Source organism: Buteo buteo, chromosome 1 (assembly GCF_964188355.1).
Source record: "Buteo buteo chromosome 1, bButBut1.hap1.1, whole genome shotgun sequence".
Classification (NCBI taxonomy): Eukaryota; Metazoa; Chordata; class Aves; order Accipitriformes; family Accipitridae; genus Buteo; species Buteo buteo.
The window spans coordinates 83,436,053-83,446,301 of NC_134171.1; the positions used below are offsets into that span (position 1 = coordinate 83,436,053).

At 55.7% G+C, this 10,249-nt stretch overlaps 3 protein-coding genes across 3 annotated transcripts; all 3 read right to left on the reverse strand.

Annotated features, from left to right (window-relative positions):
* Positions 1-6: 6 nt before the first annotated feature.
* LOC142030314 (C-X-C motif chemokine 2-like) lies at positions 7-1,476 on the reverse strand. Its single transcript, XM_075026322.1, has 4 exons — positions 1,413-1,476; positions 711-846; positions 267-350; positions 7-145 (listed from the first exon to the last, which is right to left on the reverse strand). The coding sequence occupies exons 1-4, from the start codon at positions 1,474-1,476 to the stop codon at positions 7-9; spliced, it is 423 nt and encodes a 140-aa protein (XP_074882423.1).
* Positions 1,477-2,045: 569 nt separating this feature from the next.
* LOC142030406 (alveolar macrophage chemotactic factor-like) lies at positions 2,046-2,887 on the reverse strand. Its single transcript, XM_075026588.1, has 4 exons — positions 2,824-2,887; positions 2,464-2,593; positions 2,213-2,296; positions 2,046-2,112 (listed from the first exon to the last, which is right to left on the reverse strand). The coding sequence occupies exons 1-4, from the start codon at positions 2,885-2,887 to the stop codon at positions 2,046-2,048; spliced, it is 345 nt and encodes a 114-aa protein (XP_074882689.1).
* Positions 2,888-4,165: 1,278 nt separating this feature from the next.
* On the reverse strand, positions 4,166-6,360 carry LOC142030359 (interleukin-8-like). The gene is made up of 4 exons (XM_075026464.1): positions 6,255-6,360; positions 5,743-5,872; positions 4,918-5,001; positions 4,166-4,390 (listed from the first exon to the last, which is right to left on the reverse strand). Exons 1-4 carry the CDS (start codon positions 6,358-6,360, stop codon positions 4,378-4,380), a joined length of 333 nt encoding a protein of 110 aa, XP_074882565.1. The 3' UTR covers positions 4,166-4,377.
* Between the last annotated feature and the right edge of the window lie 3,889 nt (positions 6,361-10,249).

Here is a 10,249-nt window from a genome sequence, read left to right on the forward strand (position 1 = left end):
GGCTGGTTATTTATTATGGTACGGGGACAGAGGGAAAGATGGGGTGGGGGGTCTGCGAGGGGGCCGGCACCATCGCTCCGCTCCCCCAGCCCATCGCTCGGCTGCCCGCCGCGGCCGCGCCGCCCCTTCTTTTTGGGTGAAGTTCCTGCGGATTTTGGGGAAAGGGAGGAAAGAAATGAAAATAAAGCGGTCAGGAGGAGGAGGGGAGCGTCCTGCCAGCTCGTTTTGATACGCCGCTTGTTTTTCGCTCGCTGGGCGTCGCGTACCTCTGGGTCAGCTTGTGGATGAGCAGCTGGATCCAGGATGCCTCGGGAGCCACGCACACCTTCTTGTTTTTCTTCAGGGTGAGGCTACAAGGTGACGAGACCCCACTCAGCCCCACGCACGCCTCTTCCCCAAAATTTTTCTAACCACACCGCTGTCTGCAGAGAAAACCCCTCCGGTTCCCCGGCAGAGTTACGAGCGCACCCCTGCGACCCTTGCCGGGAGATAGACGGGATTTTTGGGGGGTCTCGACCTCGGCTCCGTGAGCCACGCCGGGGGTAACCCCCATTAAAATGGGCAGCGGCATCCCGCGCAACAACCTGTGCCTTTGCAAGAGTCACCGCGAGATTTAGGGGCTTCGGAGAGGGCGCGAACGCCTGCGTGTTTTCTGCGCTGGTGCCCGAGCGAGCAATTTGCGGGAATCGGTTTGCAGGCTTTCCACTTACATGATCTCCTTCCTCCTGCAGTGAATGCCCGGCGGCGTAACGTCGATGGCAAGGATCAGCCCCAAGTTGATGACCCGGGCGGTCGACTTGATGCACTTGCACCTCATGTTGGTCAGCAGGCTCTCCAGCGACAGACCTGCGCCCGAAAGCAGCCCACGGCCAGGTCTCGGCCCCTCCGGGGGGGGAGGCAGACGGAGGTACCCCCCTCCCTGCCGTCCTCCTGCCACCGTCCCAGCGCCACCGTCCCAGCGCCACCGTCCCGTCCCCTCCCTGGCCCCCACGGGGGTCTTTTGGAGGGACGGGTTTGTGTTAACGGGGTTTGCAGCGGCAAGCGGCGAGGCTAGTCCCTCCCGGCACGGTCTCAAAGCTTTCTTTTCACGCATACAGAGGGGGGGGTTTAACTTCAGGATTTGAAGACGTAACCAACGTTTTACGAATTAAACCCGTCGCCCACCCACCAAGCGCTCGAGTTTCACAGGGGTCTGGAAGAGAAGCCGCTTCAACCCATCAGCCAAACCCCACCTCCCCATCCCAAGCGTCCCCCCTGGGGTTTAAAAGATAAACTCAAAAATGGGCAAGAGACGAATTTGAAAGCTTCGAGGAGCCCATGCTCAGCCCCATCCAGGGCACCCCACGCCTCTGCCTAGGGATTTGCAGGGGGAGACGGACGGACGGACGGACAGGCACCCCAAGGTCACTCACCGTCCCCCGGCACCAAGTTGCTGAGAAGCAGGGCCAGGGCCAGCGCCGCCGTCAGCAGCCGCATCCTTGCCACCTGCCCCGACCTGCCACGGGGGGGTTCCTTTATAACCAGCCCCCGCCGGGGATTTCACAGGCTGGGAAACGCGGCGGGGCGGGGAAAAAAGCTGCCCCGCTCTTCGACTTCCCTGCCGACGCTTCCCCCCGTTGCACGTGGCCCCCACCGAAAAAGGCAAAAACCACCGCGGCCACCTCCCAAAACCTCCCGTTTGCCCTTTGTTTCTTGACGGAGAAACGCCGGCGACCCCCCCCCAGCTCTGCTCCCCATCCCATGAAGGGGGGACTTGCTCCCCTGAGCACCCCCCCAAATCCTGACACGCCGCAAGAAGGGATGCAAGTGACGGTGACGGAGAATTACCGCTTTTATTGGACCCGTTAGCTTGTGCCCAAAGGGGACACCCAGCCCGTGGCTACGGGCTGGGAGGATGGGCAAGCTGGGGACTGGCATTTCCAAGGGCTTAAATGCCTAAAACGCAAAGGAAAAAGGGGCTCGGGGCGTCACGCAGCTCCCCTCTTTGCACTGGGGCGAGGCGACAGTGGGATGGAGGGGAGGGAAAGGGGGGGGGATGTCCAATTTCAGGCCCCGCACATCTGGCCGTCCCGTCGGTGGCAGCTTCCTCTGTGGGGAGGCTCTTTCTTCCTCCTGCCAAAAGCAGAAGGGGAGGAGAAACGTGTGAAGACTGGTCCCCAGGGGATGCGACTGGTCCCGCCGGGAGTGGGATGCAAAGTGGAGGGGGGCTTACAGGTTGGGGAGGTCCTGCAGGAGTTTCTTCACCCAAGGGGCGTCAGGATCCACGCAGACCCTCTCCAGGCTTTTTAGCCTTATCCTAGAAAACACGCGGGGTTTCGGCAACGTTGCTTCCCCCTCCTCTGGTGGGGCGGAGGGGGGGAGGCTCGAGCAGCCAAGCCCCCCTGCGCTTCCCATAAGGAAAAACAGCCCAAAACTGAAATAATTCAGGGAGGAGGGGGCTCGTACCCCCCAGGAGCCACTTACACCACCTCGAGGCGCCGGCAGCTGCTCCCCACCGGCCAGACCTCGACGCTGCTGTATTTCCGCGGGGAGATGAAGGCCCTGGTCATCTTGGCACAGCGGCAGCTCAGGTTGCCGTTGGCTTCCAGAAGAGCTAAAGGAGCACACGGCCACGGCTCACGCATCGCCCCAAAACCCACCGCCAGCCCCAAAATCCGTTCCGGGCAATGCATCTCCCCCCCCTCTCCAACCACACGCACCCCACCGGGATGACCCCGCTTGCAAAAGAACCTTCAAGCCCCGGAGACAGCAGCGGGATGCCGCTTCCGAAAACCTCAACGCCCTTCCCCAGCATCCTCCATCCCCACGCGTGGGGACCCTCACCTGCATCCCCGGGGCGGTGGGTCACCAGCAGCACCCCCAGGAGCAGGGTCGCCCACGCAGCCATACCGGCCCCGTCCCTCGCCCCGGCAGCATCCCCTCTATTTGAGCCGGAAAATAGGAGAAGTGAAGCGGCGCAGGCGGGAGGCCCCCGGGGGTAGGGGTCAGGGTGGTTTTTGCCCATCTCCGTTCCCTGCTGACAGCGCTCGCTGAGCTTGCAACGGCGTTAGTAAAAAAGCGGCTCGGGGTTTGGTGGGAGGCCCCGGGCTTCCTGAAACCGGCTCCGTTTTCCCCTCCCTACAAAGCCAGGTCTTGTAAATATATCGGTCGTTTCCCCCAACGCTCTCCCCCACGCGGCCGCGCAAGCCTGGGGGTATTTTTCTCTTCTGCATCGTCAGATATTACTCATTTCTCCTGCAGCCAGATTTTCCCCCCTGCAAGGCGCATCCCAGCCCGAGCTTTGGTGGTATTTGCTTTTGCTCTTCCCCCCCCCCCGCCGTGGCCGATTATCCCTAAACGCTGCCAAGTGACCTCGCACCCATCCCCTATATTTCCTTATTGGCTTTTACTGGTTTCAAAAGCCTTACAGCTGCCTGCAAAACCCCAGCCCCATCACGAACCCGGCGCTTGGATTTGGCTATATCCCCCGGCTCCCTGCCAGCAATATCGTGCCCTCAAATCACCACCGAGACGACAACAGGTCATGTCGGGAAGGAGCTTTGATTCCCGCCGGCTGTGCCGGGGCTGCCGGACCCTTGCCGGGGGTTTGGGGCTGGGACACCCATCCCGGCTACTGTCGCTGCCTTGGACAAAACTTTCCAGCCCTTGTCTCATTCCTTCACATAAAAGGGTTTTTTGTCGTGCCTGAGATGCGCCTGGGTGCTGCCCTCGTTCCCCTACCTATAGCAGAAATACCTCACCTGACCTATATTCAAATGCACATTTTAATGCCTGCGGCATATCTGTGAAACAGCATCGATACCAGAGTGCCAGATGCAAATGACGGTAAATTCAGCTCCAGGAAGGTTACGACAGCGGGGTTTATCAAAGCTCTGCTGAGTTTCTTCGAAGCTAGGAGATCCAGGGAAAAAAATACAACAGAATAAGAAAAAAACCAACCTGAATTTTATTTGACTTGAACTCTCAGGATGGGACACGCCACGCTGCGTAATAAAAAACCCAGACACACACTCCGCCGATGAGCGCTTTGCACGGAAAGAGTCAGAAAGTCATTCCTACAGAGATGGGAGCAGCCCCTGCCAAAAAAACAGGCTTCACAGCCTATGGGCGAGTAAATAAATGAAGGGTTCGTATTCATATTGATCCAAGGACCGAACGCAGCGGGGGGGGGGGAACACCCCCACGAACCTGCCGCGGGGCTGGGGTCAGCAGCAAGCCGCCCTCCCCGCAGCGGCTGACACCGGGGCCGGGACGTGGGGATTTTGGAAAAGTGGGGGGGAAGCGAGGGCAAAGTGAGGATCGGCCAGGTTTGCACGCCTGCGCGTCATCTGCCAGCCCGTTTCGGGGCCCTGAGCGTCCACTTCCTTAGCAGGAAACTTATTTTTTCTTCCTGCGAAAAGCAGAAGGAGGAGAAACATGTGAACACAGAGAAAAGCGGGTCCGGGGAGGGGGGGGAGGAAGCTCCTGCCCCAACTGAAGGAACTCGCCGCCATTTCCCCGGGGTGGGCATCACTCGCGGGGACGTCTCCCGGCCGTCCCTACGCTATGCTACAAACCGAGCACGATGAAGAGGAGGGCGGCTTTCCCACCTGAGCATCGATACGTTATCGCCCTCGCAATGAGCAAACCCTCCTCCTGCCATTTCCAGCCTCCCACCCCCCAATAATTTTTTTTTTTTTTTTTTTTTTCCCCCAAAATGTTTTCAGAGGCACAAGCCGGGGAGAGCACAACCCGCGGACGGCAGCATCGACGACCGAACGCTGCTTTGCACAGCGAGGTCTCACCCCTCATCACCTCAGGACCCCAGCAGCCCCCCAAGAGCCCTGGGTCCCGTGAGCGCTCCCCAGGACCGCAGAGGCGACGGGATGCCGTCCAAGGGCCACCCCAGCCAAAGGGTTTTTCGTCAAAGCAACTTACGTGCTAGCGATACGCTTCAGCAGTTTCTTTACCCAAGGGGCGTCGGGATTCACGCACACTTTCCCTGAGGTTTTTAGTTTAATTCTGAAACGCAAGGAGAGCTGGTGAGCATCACCCTCCCCTCCGAAGGCAGGGATTCGAGCGGCCCGAGCTGATCTGCAAGGCTCGGCTTTCATTTACAGCGCCAGCGGATCGCAGAAAGCTGCTAGCGACCGAGGGAAGCCACAGGACTGTCAGGAAAAAGCAAGATGCAACACGTTCCCGTGCAGAGCGGAGACCGTGCTCGAAGCGTGTTCAAAGACAATTTTCTCTGTAGACTTACAAACGTATCAGCGCCCAGCGGTTAAAGAAATCTTACACTTCTGCTTAACGCACTGCTTGAGTCAGAACAGGAGTAACGAGACAAGGGCTTGACCCGAGATGCTGTTTACCCTCAGGAGTGTTGCGTATCGGTAGTGGAAAAATTGTTTATGGCTCCTCCTGCCTCGGAGTCCGAGAATATGCTTCCTTCAAACTGCAAACACCCCCCACCAGCACGCTCCCCACTAAGCACCAGCACGGGGAAATCACGCTTTCCCTTGCTGGAAAGGGTCATTTAGGTCCTGGGGACCTCTGGCAGGTCGGCTCGGCTGCCTTTCCTCCACTGGAGTTGAACCGATGTTCCTCAGCCCCGAAGCGTAAGCTTGCCGGCATTTTTGAAAAGCTTTTGTTTTCAGAAAGAGAGAGGAAAAAAGCTGGAGGGTTGGAGAAGCAGCGGCCCCGCTGCTCTGCGGGAGCCGGAGGAGAAAGCAGCTTTCTGCCCCACGAGCCACCCGCAGCACTTACATGATTTCTGTACGTCTGCAGGTGCTTCCCACGGGTCTTATCTCAATGCTTTCGTATCGCTTCGGACTGATGTAGTCCGAAGTTGTCTTTACGCACCTACAGTTGAGGTTTCCGTTCACCTCCAGGATGGCTGAGAAAGAGAGAAGGTAGCGACTTAGAGACAAATGGCGTTATTTAGAGATGCGGCAACGCCGAATCTATTCGAGAGCCAAAGAAAGCGTCCCTTCCCGTGCTTTCACTGACAACGCTTTGGGGACCATGGTAAGAAACTGTTATCTGAGCCTCTACCTCAGTACCCTGCTCTCACGCAGCTCCTGAAAGCTGAGCCGGGTCCTAACGGAGGAAGACGGTCGCTCTCTTTCCTTGGCTATGAGAAAAACCCTGGGCTAAACGGCCAGGAGGAATCCCCGTCTCCTCCGGTCCCTTTTGGCACAGGATACAGGCGATGCCCGACCACGGCAGGCTGGGAGCTGACAGCCGCGGGTATCTCTGCAAAGTTGTCAGAAGCTCACCTGCGTGGGCTGAGTGGGACATCATCATCATCATCATCATCATCACCATCATAAGCAGCAGCAGCAGCCCCCGTGCTCCCGTCCCCATCCCAGCCGGCGCTCGCATCCTCGCAACAGGCTCAGCCCCCAGAGATGGTCTGAGGAACCAGGTGAAGAAACACCCCTATTTATTTGGGAGGGTCACGCTCTGACACAAGCGGCAAGATTCAAACTTTGGCAGTCACATCTGACCGGCGGACCGCGAAGAGGTGACGTAATTTCTCCGATGCTCCCCGCAGCCGAGTCAGAAACTGAATTTATGATATTATTGATTAAAACCAGCCCTTGGAATCGAGTGCGTGTTTAGATTCCCCGCGTCATCTTCCCCACACCCTGTTTCTCATTAGCTGCGTCTGTACAAACATCGCCTTTTGTTCCCTTCAGCATTTACCCCTCGACCACAAAAAGAGTCCAGCATAAAATCGGAGCACAAACCCCGGGTAAGCAGGGTTTTTTTAATGCACTCAGATATTTACATATTTCTTTTTTAGGGCTATAATTCCCCCGCGCTATTTTTGCTATCACTTACATCAGCAAAAATGCCTAGCACCGTACTGGGGAAAAATAATCAAGATCTCTGCTATATGTTTCCACTCAGAGCCTTCAAATCTAGCACTTCGCTGTACGAGTAAAACACCCAGGAAATGCAAGAGATGACTGGTACCGTAGCATCAGCAAAAAGCAAACTATTCCCCACATCTCTGCACATTTGTGACTAAGTGCTGATGCGCCCGTTTATCAGCAGCGACTTTCTGGGTACCAGCGGCCTGGGAGTGAAACGCAGATGGATGCCGGAGAACGGCAGCAGGAAAAGCGACGGAGCTGGGATGGACTCGGGGATTTGTGAGGGTGAGACCCGAGCTGTCCCCGTGCGGCGCTGGGACTGGAGGAGAGGGGCTACAGCCCCGCCGGTTCCCTTCTGAACATCTCTCTACGTTATGTCCAGAGCGCCCTTCGATAACGCAGGGATCAAATCCCCGTCTGGATGCGCAAGGAGCCGCGGGGTGGCACCAGGGGTAGCTTCAGGGGTCTTCCTATTTGCCCCCATTTAGTAGCCCATTACAGCACTTCAGACCTGAAATAGGCTGGGCTTAGACGTGTCCTGCCTGCCTACCGTTTCAGGAAAAGCAGATTTTATTACATTATCAGCTCAGAGGCGCAGTGTGCCCTGCGGTCTGTAAGCCAGTTCTCCATCATTCACGGCAGGGACAAACCAACGGAGCGGGCAAACTACTGACACCAAAGTAGACGCATTACATGGCAGTGAAAAACCATAGGAGCGTATAAAAAGGGACGTCAGACCATGCACATCCTTATAATGCCGTAGAGCCACGTGCCCACAAGGCTTTAAGGCTTTATTCTGGCAACGCGGCATCCTCCGAGCCTTCCACACACGGAGATACGCCTGCCCGTTTTGGGGGACCATTGCCTGGTGCTTGTTCCTCCACACATTTCCCAGCGCCTTTGGGGTTTCTCTCAGAATGAGCCACTGAAGGACTGAAGCGATGTGTTTCGGCACGCAAGGAGTCAGTCCTGTAATGCCAACACCTTGGGCTCTCACACGGGATATTCAAGGGCCACCGCCACAAGGTGACGGCCGCGGCAGCACCCCACGCTCTCGGGTTTTGGTGGGACTGGGGGGGGGTGGCCTGAATAAGGCAAGTTCACCAGCTGGGAAGCAAAAGGGGAAGGGGACACGTGGCCACGATTGCGAGGCAAGGAGGAAGGAAGAGGGCAGAAGAAAAATGTTGTGGTTGCATGATAACGTTGTAATTCGGAGCTTTCAAATCACATCAGCATTTTATATAGTAACAAAATGGTAAACTAATAAAAAAAAAAAGTCTTCCACTCAAACTGTAAGCTACTTATCTTTCTCTTAAAGACTCTTTTTTTCTCCGAGAGAGGTCCAAAAGTCTTGTGAAGATCTTGTTCAAGAGATCAAGGTCAAAAGCGGACAAGCGAGGAGTTTAACTCCCTGTACACCAGGGTCACAGAGAGGCCAGGGACAATTTTCATGAGCTATTCCCAAAGTCCTATGGAGGGAATGAGAGCCTTGCTGCTATGGCAGTGGAAAAGGAGATGGCTTTAAAACCGGGTTTTGTTCAATACTTTCAGAATTTTCAATTTCCTTGCAGAGAGTTATTAGAAGGAGCCCAACCTAAGACTGGTTTAAGTGGTTTTGCTGGGTCGTGGCAGGGGCCTCATCAAACAAAAATCTGCAAAACGGTGGGGAAGGCAGCAATTTACCAGGAGACGTGACCGGTCACCTACTCAAAGTGCTACGGAGGCACTAAAAAAAGTTTCAAGCTGTTTCTGAAGTTCATTACTTTTAAAATGATCCTGCTTTTACAGCTGGGGAAAACAGAGAGAAGTGAAAGCAACTTTCCCCCGAGCTGCATGGGGACAGACTCGGGGCACACCGCCGGTGCCCCAAGCGTAGCTCTTCCACAACTGAAGAAAACGAACACCAGTGCTGGCAGTGCTTAGGAAAACTGTTACGGGAAGAATTTACCCCTGGGAGACATGCAGTGGGCAGACCAAGATAACTCATGAGTGAGATCACGCCCCAGATCTGTGGCTACGGGGCAGGCATCCATCTCCCGTCTACCCTGGAGAGAAGTAGGAGCTACAGAAGCGTGTTTTGGCTGGATGGATTTAGAGAGGCGACTTTAGAGGGGTCCTGGGTCATCAGTTCGGCCACAGCGACTTCACTTTTAGCCTAGGGTAAACATTTGCCCCCAGACCTATGCAAGATTCCAGGTGCTTTCACCGAGGTTGCCTCCTCTAAGGATGCGCTGCTTTGTGCCGGTACGTTGCTTTATGCCTGTCCTTGCAACACTTCTTCCCTGACCATCATGGTGATCGTTAACTCACTCGGTACCCAGGATGAAACCCCCACGTCCCTCGGGGGGAGGACGGCACGGCCTCCTCTTCATTGCGAGCACCGAGAAAGTTGTCTCCTCTGCAGAGGTGGCCTCGGCAGCAGCTCCCTTCCAAGTAGGAGAAGCCAACGCTGCCGGGACAAAAGTAACGCGCTCACCCTGGGGCTGCCGAGAAGCGGCAGAGCCATCAGGGCATCCTTTGGGCAGGCAGCGCTGCCCAACAGCGTCCTTGGCCTGGCCCACGGGTGCTTCTGGAAAGACGGTTCAAAGTGCGGGCTCAGCTCCGCGGTTTCAGGCGCTGGGGTGTCACGGCAGTCATGGCCTGCCCGGCTGCCAAGACGAACGGAGCATAACCGGCGGTTCCCTTTCAGATGCACGCCCTCTTGATTCATACCTAGAGGCGGATTTTCATAGTGAAGCCCAGCGCTGAAGCAAGGCGCTTGGGTTTCCCCCAGGACACTGGGGTAGTTTGGTGAATCCCCACCACATGGCCCCAGAAGACGGGCATTTGCCTAGCTGGTCCTCAAGCTGCTACAAGTTTCTGCTTCGGGTAGGAAAGGTGAAATAAATGTGGACGCGGCGAGAAAGGAGAACTTGACTGAGATGCTATAATCCCAGGGTTTCTGAATTGTCTTGGTAGTAGTCACGGTGGTTTTGATGTGTGACTAACATGTATATTGGTAAACATTGTGGTGTTTTCTCAGGAAGGAAAAGCTCGCAGTCATTGCGGGTAGCTAATATCTGTGCATGCTGAGTGGTAATTCTGAAAAGGGAGAAGGAGGGTGAGGACCTAGCCTGCGACTATATGTAAGTTAACCGCTTCCTGGATGCCAGTAATTCAGAAGAGTGGCCCTCACATGTTGATCTGTGGACTTATCCAGGCCAGCATCAACTGAAACGTGTTAGAAATATCCTAATAGCTTCTGTATTTTCTGCAGCAGCTATACTTTTGCAGGGAAGAGTTTGATTTGAGTCATTTTTTATTTCTGTTATGTTTAACAGATGTTTTAATTTTTTTTTTTTTACGCCCACTGGATCCTCCAGACATCCTTCCCATGGTACCTAAATCAGAGG

What these genes read in the sequence shown, in the direction of transcription:
- LOC142030314 (XM_075026322.1), bottom strand. Translation starts at nt 1,476, where the DNA reads ATGCGGCTGCTGACGGCGGCGCTGGCCCTGGCCCTGCTTCTCAGCAAC. An exon ending in TGCAGGAGGAAGGAGATCAT is followed by an intron (nt 351 to 710) that starts GTAAGTGGAAAG and finishes GTCACCTTGTAG; the next exon opens with CCTCACCCTGAAGAAAAACA. An exon ending in ATCCACAAGCTGACCCAGAG is followed by an intron (nt 146 to 266) that starts GTACGCGACGCC and finishes CAAAATCCGCAG; the next exon opens with GAACTTCACCCAAAAAGAAG.
- LOC142030406 (XM_075026588.1), bottom strand. Translation starts at nt 2,887, where the DNA reads ATGGCTGCGTGGGCGACCCTGCTCCTGGGGGTGCTGCTGGTGACCCAC. An exon ending in TGCCGGCGCCTCGAGGTGGT is followed by an intron (nt 2,297 to 2,463) that starts GTAAGTGGCTCC and finishes CGTGTTTTCTAG; the next exon opens with GATAAGGCTAAAAAGCCTGG. An exon ending in CTGCAGGACCTCCCCAACCT is followed by an intron (nt 2,113 to 2,212) that starts GTAAGCCCCCCT and finishes TGCTTTTGGCAG; the next exon opens with GAGGAAGAAAGAGCCTCCCC.
- LOC142030359 (XM_075026464.1), bottom strand. Translation starts at nt 6,360, where the DNA reads ATGCGAGCGCCGGCTGGGATGGGGACGGGAGCACGGGGGCTGCTGCTG. An exon ending in GTCCCACTCAGCCCACGCAG is followed by an intron (nt 5,873 to 6,254) that starts GTGAGCTTCTGA and finishes TCTCTTTCTCAG; the next exon opens with CCATCCTGGAGGTGAACGGA. An exon ending in TGCAGACGTACAGAAATCAT is followed by an intron (nt 5,002 to 5,742) that starts GTAAGTGCTGCG and finishes CTTGCGTTTCAG; the next exon opens with AATTAAACTAAAAACCTCAG.